This window comes from Nymphalis io, chromosome 6 (genome assembly GCF_905147045.1).
Source record: "Nymphalis io chromosome 6, ilAglIoxx1.1, whole genome shotgun sequence".
Classification (NCBI taxonomy): domain Eukaryota; kingdom Metazoa; phylum Arthropoda; class Insecta; order Lepidoptera; family Nymphalidae; genus Nymphalis; species Nymphalis io.
The window spans coordinates 5348947-5358283 of NC_065893.1; the positions used below are offsets into that span (position 1 = coordinate 5348947).

The 9337-nt window shown below is 34.3% G+C and overlaps 1 protein-coding gene across 1 annotated transcript; it reads right to left on the reverse strand.

The window, feature by feature from the left end:
- Window positions 1-529: 529 nt before the first annotated feature.
- On the reverse strand, window positions 530-6833 carry LOC126769213 (pyruvate kinase-like). The gene is made up of 9 exons (XM_050487852.1): window positions 6763-6833; window positions 5966-6098; window positions 4310-4533; window positions 3198-3527; window positions 2795-2941; window positions 1987-2088; window positions 1661-1906; window positions 1072-1294; window positions 530-717 (listed from the first exon to the last, which is right to left on the reverse strand). The coding sequence occupies exons 1-9, from the start codon at window positions 6799-6801 to the stop codon at window positions 530-532; spliced, it is 1632 nt and encodes a 543-aa protein (XP_050343809.1). The 5' UTR covers window positions 6802-6833.
- Window positions 6834-9337: the final 2504 nt, after the last annotated feature.

The window sequence follows — 9337 nt, forward strand, 5'->3', positions numbered from 1 at the left end:
GAGAAATTCGTATGAGTATAATGAAATATTTGCTTATATTAAGTCATTATTGCTCTGTGATTAAATGTTGTTACAATTAACAATAAAAAGTTGAAGCCGTTTTTTTATAAGTAACTAAACATAGTAAAATATATTTAAATATGTTTATGCTCTGAAATTTTGAAAGACTGTTACGACTGTATGTGTTTACTGCTCAGTGTGAAGGCGAGGTTACATAAATTCAATTTGAGCACCTCAGAGAGCTCTGCAAATTGCCTCGTCGACCAGCAAGCAGAGTGAACCCTTTGATGTCGATCACCGCCATTCCATCACCCAAACGCTTCGTGAGGTCATTCCAAATCACACTATTTTATTCTACTCGAAAAGCGTATCGATATTTTAATAAAGTTTTAATAAGATGTAGCCACGACATAATGTAATCAAAAGATTTATGTTGTGAATGATAATAAAACATTATGTTGTTTAATAAAATATATATGTTAAGTACAAAAAAATATGTTCAGAAACATAATATTTAAAAAAGTATAACTTATTGGTTTGCCATATCGGCAGTTGCATAAATGATTCTCATAGTATTTGTAGAGCCGGAACCTTGTCTCCAGCCAGAAACCAAAACTATGGGATCACCTATTCTAACAAATCCTTGTCCCATAGCCCATTTTGTGCAGAAGTTCACTCGGCTATCAAGATCTTGTTGCCAGTCTGTAGCTGGGTCAGCTGAATATTAAAAAAATAATGAATGCAAATCTTCAGGTTATAATATTTTTAAATACATCGTTATATAATAAACCGTTATAATTTTGTGTTATGATGTTATGGTAATGAAATTAAAAGTGGGTGCCTCAAAAGCTGTTTCACCCTTCTAATTTTGTTAAGCTTACTTGTTTTTCATAACCTTTTTTTAATTTTGATGGATGAGTGTTGCAGGAGGCGTCAAACGAATTAATTTATATATATTGTGTCTATTTGTTACATGGATTAGGTAGATATAGATTAGAATGTAAGGTTTTAAACAAAACGTAAACAATTCAGTCGACATATTTGCACTGAAAACATTATTTAAATAGCTACCTTCATATACAAGAGGAATAATTCCTCTCCACATGTGCAGCTGGCGAGCGATTGCAGCGTATCTGGTGACTGCTATGATGGGACAGCGCGGTCTGTACTTCGCCACGACTTGAGCAGATTTTCCCGACGAGGTGACTACGACGATTGCAGCTGCCAAAGATCGTTGAGCAGCCATCGCCGCGGATAAAGCGGCACCAGTTGTTTGATCACAGGGTAGAGGAGTCTTTATGTTACATTAATTAAGTTGTATTAACATTTTTAAATAATATATGATTTTAAATGAAGAGTCCATAATTAAACTATTGTGTAAATAGACGTACTGATCGAAAAATAAGTGGCAAGAGAATTAATGTGCACTGTTGAGCACTAAAATCAGTCAACATCCTTATTTTATTTCAGTTTCTGCTTTGACTAGCAAAAGAGTTGCTATTTCGTGTTTTATAATTACTTGCTAAACGGTGTATTTTAATTATATATAAATAGATAAAAATATATTATGTTAAAAAGAAGAAAAGTACAGTACAGATTAAACTCTTTGTAGATTTTAATAAAATAATGTTAGAAATAATAACAAATAATGTTGACAAACCTTATCAATAAGATCTTGGAATGTTTGCTTAGTCCATATACATGCTTCTGCTTCCTTACATATCGTAGCCATACATGCCACGGTGGCTGCCGGGTACTGACCCACTGCGGTTTCCGCAGAAAGTACCAGGGCATCAGCGCCGTCTAGGATACAATTTGCTATGTCAAGCAATTCCGATCTGAGAGGTGTTTCCTTATAACGCATACTACTTAAAAGATGAGCACTTACACAAATTGGGATGTTTGCCTAAAAATCATTTAAAAGTTAATAATTTATGGAAATTAAGTAAATTTGAAAATATAAGGTTTGCTTAAATACGTTATTACTTTATTTGCTCGGGCAATCATATTTTTCTGTGCTATTACTAATTTTTTAGGCGTAATGTCCGAGCCTAATTCTTGTCTTGTAATCATAATGCCATTAGTAACCTGAAATAATTTAACAGAATTTTAATTTCAATAAACCACCGCCCGACAACACACATTGGCATTGGCATGACAAATTTATTTGTCATGAATACGAATAGACATTGCAGTTTGTACACATGGCAATTACCACTGCGCCAATCAATCGTTAAGTAATGTTAATCCCTAAAATATCTTTCATATTATGTGTGGACATGTGGTTACAGGTATAATAATAGAAAAGTTTATTTATAATCCGCGCGCGATCAGAATGGAATCCTCGGATACTACGTGCGGTCCGCCCAGTAGCGGTAGCAGAGGCAAACTCGCGTCGATGACTCGCGAGACGTTGTAAATTATTTTAGTGATTTTTTTTAGGATTATTATAATAAGTAGAAGGAGGAAATTTTTGTTTCCCGCAATGGCATACTCTACCAATAAATGGGATAAGGATAACCGAACGTGACCTAATGTTACAGATATATATTTAAAGCAAAATTTTATTATGATTATAAATCTTTAAACGAAATTCTTCGTATGTATTTACATATATTTTTTCTGAAATAAAATTACTGATCTATTTAATTAAGTTTTGATTAATATGCTTCACTAACCTTATAACGTTATATATGCTATTTAAGCGCACGATATATCCCATAAAATAATAAAATCTTGCTCAATTCATATGTCAGAAGTCTGTTCTACTCGTATAACGCAAGTTAGCACTTACTGATAGAATGTCATCGAAGTTGCAAAAACCTTCGATAGTTTGGATGTTGGCGACAATAGCTATTTTCTTTCCTTTCTCTCCCATTAAGTGCCTGAGCTCAGTAATAGCATTAGCCGAGTTTACGAAAGACGCGACAAGAATGTCCAACTGAAAAGAACTGACACTTTACTACATTAACTAATTTTTGTTGGTGAGTTACTTTGTATCCAATAATAGTAAAATCTTTAAAACGGTGTTTTTAATGATATGATTATATTAACAAATTTATTTTTATTTCTACAAAGAAAGACGGAATCAGAAACTTGAAGACAAATATTGATTTTATAATGACCAATCAACATATTAAGATATTTTATTTATATACTTTTTACAACTACAAAAAAAGCTTAGAACGGTTACTTACTTGATTACGCACTGCTAGTTCAATATACATTTTATCAGTTTCAGTATAATTGGGCATATCGAATGTTACATTAGGTACGAAGACATCTTTGCACGACCCAAGGAAACCACCTCTTTCAATTTTACAAGTTAAAGTTGTTGACGATATCATTTCAACTTTGAGCTGTATAGCCTCATTGTCTAATAAAATGTAATTGCCTTTGCTCATCTGCTCTGCAAAGTGCATGAAGTCAACATAGACAGTGTAAGTTGAACACCTGTCTTTATAGGTTTCGTCTGTCGTTAACCGTACTACTTCTCCCGCGATAAGTTCCACGCTATCACCGTAAGACTGTGAATAAAATGGCAATACGTGTACTACTTTGATAAAACAGCTACAAACTTATAACTGTTGTCTCTTAACGCAAGGGGAATTCGAGACTGTAATGAAATAGGAGAATTTCACATTCAGTAAACTCCAGGTTCAAAGAAGAAAGCCTTGATTATTAATTGTAAAAAAAACGGAGAGAGCTCCATATACTTGAATTTTAATATCGGACTGCTGTTTTTTTATCATGCTGTGTAATTCTTCTGATAGCTGATAATATCTTTGCGTAGATGTATCAATTTTATGTAAATATTGTATGAAAAATTTCATGATAATCGGTTGAGTAGTTTAGATGTGAAAGCGTAACAAACAGAAAAAAACAAACTCACTTTCGTTGAGTGAGGATGAGTCTTACGTATACTGCTAAAGATATAGAACCGTTATTGTTATATAAGCCATAAGAGACGGCTGTAGTTCTATTGGCTCATTTTCCTTTCAGAATATAACATCAATGAAAAGTAAAAAGCAAAGTGACTTTTATATTTATATATATATATAAAATTATAAAAGTCACTTATATATATATATATATATATATATTTTTTAAAGAATATATATATACTTATTAATATGTAATTATATATAAATAGAATAAAAACATGTTATTAAAAATATAAAAGTTATTTTTTATGACAATCGTATGGATTCATTATGTTTTTCAATGCGAAATTCTATAAGCATAGTTTTTGGATGTGTCTTTAAAAGCCTTACCCAAAATAAAATAAAATAAATAATTAGAAACACACTTCCGAAATAAAACCAGTTCTAATCTTTCGGCCGGGCAGTCGGGCAGCAATGGCTAAGGGAAAAACTTTTTCCATCTTTATACTATAGTTTTTTGCTGTTTGTCGTAGCGTTTTGATAGTTTCTATATGTTCGTCTTTGGTTCCAAAAGACAAATTCAGGAGAGCAATATTCATACCAGCTGACATTATCTTCTCCATAACTTGGACATCGGCGGTAGATTTCCCTTTAAGATAAAACAATATATACTGTAAATAGATATTCATAGGTATATACTATATAAAACTGCTAAATGAATTAACAGGTTATTTTTTTATAGATTAGGAAGGTGGACGAGCGTACGGGCCACCTGATGGTAAGTGGTCACCAACGCCCATATACATTGGCATTGTAAGAAATGTTAACCACCGCTTACATCACCAATGCGCCATCAACCTCGGGAATTAAGATGTTATGACCCTTGTGCCTGTAATTACACTGGCACACTCACCCTTCAAACCGGAACATTATAATACCAAGTACTGCTATTTTGCGGTAGAATATATGATGTGGGTGGTACCTACCCAGACAAGCTTGCAAGAATCTCTATCACCAGTAAATATTCACGTTTTATTATTTCCTAAAATTATTTTAATTTAATTATTTCACTAAATATTGTATGCGTATAAATTTCATACGCATATAAAATTTATCTTTTATGAAAAACCAATTGATTTCAATTTATTAAATCTCCATGGAATTATGTAACTAATATCAACTAATATAAAATTTTATATTTCACATAATTATAATTATTTACGGATATATTTTTAATGCTGTCTTGCACATTTTGTTATATTTCGCTATATTCATGTTTCCATATCACTTTACATGTATATATATATATATTAATGTCTATATATATATATATCGCAAGGACTAAATTGTAATATATAAAAAAATATATTTAGAACTTAGAGACTCTCGTTGTCTCGTAATCGATGCTAATAAATACTAAGCATTTCACGAAATATTTAATTTAGGGTGCTAAACTTCATCCAACCATTCCATCCAAATTTATATTCATAAACAAGATAAATAATTTTTTTTTTGGGTATTAGAAAAACGCGACACATTTAGTTAAATATTAATAGGCCTTTATAAAGTCAGTACGCGATGACTTAGCTCTATCTTTTAATATCTAATTAGTGTTAACAGGATAATGGTTACTGTCACTACAGTAACCACACATACTATTAAAAGAATGAAAAAAATATATTTTTTTTGGTTTAATTTGTTTGTCACGCAGTATTGATTGTAATAATAAATAAAATATTTTATTTTTGCGTTTTATATATCACGCATTGCAATTTAGAGTGATTTGAGAGATAGGACACGATATTGAAATCGATGTATGAAAATTAAAATGTGGTCGTCATGGGACATCCGGCTGATGAACATCGAAATTGTGGTTATCGAAAGGGTGTATAATATCAATATATAGTTCAGTATAATATTACATAACACTTGGCTAAATTGTCTTACGAGAGTTAAGTAAGGTGGGAAGAGACTCGAATTGTTTCTTAGTTAATAAGCAAATTATTTTTTATTTTTTTAATTATTTAAGTAAAAACATGTTATACACTCGCAACATACATTACTGAGGAAGTTATATTTACCCATAGTTGCTATAATTCCAGTTAGTCTCTGACAACCTGCTGGTGACTTGATGTCTAGATTTAATATGTGATCTAAAGGTGTACGAGCCTGCGCGGCCGGTAGTTGCTGACCCGGCAAGTCCATGGCGTCATACTACAGAATATGTTTATTATTAGAGGTGCAAAGTACATCATATAATATATTTCCGTGGTTGGTATTTAAAATTCAAACAATGACTTCTCTTCTTACAATGTGACTGAGGTGACCATTTATCATCAGATTTTTGATTAACCTCTATGTCATCCTGAGGTAGATTAAACTGTAAAGTATAAGTATGTAAATTCTGCTGTAAGCAGCGTGGAGGATTTGGTACCGACAAATCTTTTCTTTAAGAGAAGAAGAGGCGTTTCCCCAGCAGTGGGACTTTTAACGGCAGTTACTTTACATTTTAATCATATTACAACTAAACATCAATTAGTTTTATAATTTCATAAATATTTGTGGCATTTGGTGCAGTCTGGGTGCGCCTTGTTAGTGCTTTGCCAACTTTGCGAGCACTGTTGTTAATGTTCCCTTAGTTTTTGTTTAGAGTTTGCTTATCATGAAATTTAAATGTTGAACATTAATGATCTTTAACAGTGACCTGTTTTAAGAGCGGATTTATCTGTTTTTTTTTGCTTCTGATTATGAGTAATTTTATTGTTTTCAGTTTATTTTTACAAATATATAGGTAAAATAATCTTATTATTGTTTAAGAAAAGTCGGTATTTTAATTGGTTCGTTAATATGTAAATTTTGATGAAGAACCTAGAATTACCTCATCAAGTTTTTGATCGTCTTCGGTTGGCCACACCATTTTATTTGAATAACTTTTACTAAAATAAATTACTTACAACAAAGTTATTTTAAAATCAAGCGATAAATTATAAAAATAAAGTAACATAAAATTTAATATTTCTGACGTTAGTAGCTGCCATCAAAAGGCATAAACAAAGAGTATATTAACTTTTGACGTAAGGGGTAATATTGCAACTTTTCTTGCAATAAGCAGAGATGGCTAAAGTCCTTGGAACATGTAATATCTTATACGATAATACGGCATATTCAAACCCCGACAAGCACGACTGAATTTTCATGTGCTTCCTTTGTTTTTATAATTCATCTTGTACTCAGCGGTAATGAAAACATTGTGAGGAAACCTGCATATGTTGGATAAACATTTGTCGAATGTGTCATATTTTTCAATAAATAAAATATAATCCCTGACCATCAGTCTCTTTCAAGGCACAAGTTGAACACGGTGTGAATACCATGCTGGTGAATTATCTTTAAAATCAAATAAGCTCAAAACTTGTAAACAGAATAATTATACACATATTACGACGAGCTTAAATAGAGGTATTATTTAAGTCCACTAATATTCAACCAGTTAAACACACATGAAAATGAACATATATTCAAAATTAAGGTCCATTTACTTAATATACATAATTTTGTCCCCATTGCAAACCCTAAAAAATTTAATTTTTCAATATTTTAATTTTTATTAAAATATTGTATTTATTAACCTAACCGGTTTATAAAATAAATTACGGTTATCGAATCGGCATTCATTGTTTCAACTTTATTATCTGTGCGGTTTGAGAGATGGCAGCACTACGTTGTTCGCTGGTCGGTCGTCTTTTTGATCGTTGAGCAAACGCCGGTCGCCTACCGACGCCTGTCAGTTTTAAACGATTAAATGTATTCCTTTTTGTAAGTATATTCGTTGAAAATAGTGGATTATTGGTATTGAATATATTGTTTGTACATTTAGTATATTATATATGTATATATTCCACGCAAGACCGTACCTGTGTTTTGTACAACATTGACTCACTGAAAGCAAACTACAATAAAAATTCCAAGTCCTGTAGAAAGGCATACATGAGAGCGGATGCACAGCGCATTGTACAGATTGGTCATGATCTTGTTTCGCATCCTAGGGGCTCCCGTAGCTTCTGGCGTCTGACCAAGTCTGTGCAAAACAATTTCTGCCAACCGTCGCTGCCACCGCTCAGAAATCCGGACGGATCGCTAGCTCACAGTCCGCAAGAGCAAGCTGATCTCCTGGCTAAACTCTTTGCTGATAATTCCGTCATCGATGATTGTAGTGCGCTGCCACCTACAATACCTTCATGTGGCCATACGATGCCTGACATCAAAATCAGGCAACGTGATGTGCGTGCGGAGCTGCAATCACTTGATGTACGGAAAGCTAGCGGTCCCGATGGAACACCAGCCATAGTGTTGAAGAAGTGCGCAGCGGAGCTGTCTCCTGTGTTAACGCGCCTGTTCCAACTTTCTCTCTCTTCGGGATGTGTGCCGGAGGCTTGGAGAAGAGCTAATGTGCAAGCGGTTCCCAAAAAAGGGGATCGGTCTGACCCGGCAAATTATCGGCCAATAGCTATCACCTCAGTACTTTGTAAGGTGATGGAACGAATTTTAAACAACCAACTGATCCATTACCTAGAAGATCACTGTCTAATTAATGATCGTCAGTACTGGTTTCGACCAAAACGGTCCACAGGTGATCTTCTAGCGTACGTAACACACCTCTGGGGTGAAGCTATCGACAAGCATGGAGAATCATTGGCTGTCAGCCTCGATATCTCCAAGGCTTTCGACAGGGTCTGGCACAGAAGTCTTCTTTCCAAGCTGCCGGCATATGGTCTGCCTGCTCAGCTATGCACCTGGATTGCCAGCTTCCTACACAAGCGTAGCCTTCGTGTTTTAGTTGATGGTTGCGCTTGACAATTCTATGTAGTGAATGCTGGGGTCCCCCAGGGATCTGTGCTATCTCCGACACTCTTTCTTTTGCATATCAATGATATGCTCTCTCTTGGGAACATACATTGCTATGCAGACGATAGTACAGTGCATGGTGGATACCACGGACGCGCAGTGGCTGGGCGGGCGGAAACTGAGGAGAGGCGGAAGGATCTCGTCATTGAACTCGATAGGACGTTAGAGCTCATCGCCAAATGGGGCTCTGACAATCTTGTTGAGTTTAATGCCCAGAAAACACAGGTATGCGCTGTCACAGCGAAAAAGTCAGCATTTTCCCCTCTTCCCTCCCTCTGTGGTACTCCGCTGGTGATACAAAGCAAAATCGCCATGCTGGGGATTGACGTTCGCTGCGACCTTAGTCCAAGGGATTACATCGAGGCTGTTATAAAAACAGCTTCACGGAAACTCGGAGTTCTGAACAAGGTGCGGCGTTTTTTAAACACTCCTGAGGTGAGTTGATGCATAAATTACATTCAATAGACAATATATCACGTGGTTCAATATTTATTTTTATTAATTTCTTAATATTTTGTTCAAAAACTGAACATAGACTTTGTCAATGT

Excerpts from the sequence above, each read along its gene's own strand:
- LOC126769213 (XM_050487852.1), bottom strand. The coding sequence starts at position 6,801 with ATGGTGTGGCCAACCGAAGACGATCAAAAACTTGATGAG. Across the intron at positions 6,099-6,762 it reads ACGATCAAAAACTTGATGAG|TATGACGCCATGGACTTGCC; the intron begins GTAATTCTAGGT and ends CATATTCTGTAG. Across the intron at positions 1,907-1,986 it reads TGATTGCCCGAGCAAATAAA|GCAAACATCCCAATTTGTGT; the intron begins GTAATAACGTAT and ends AATGATTTTTAG.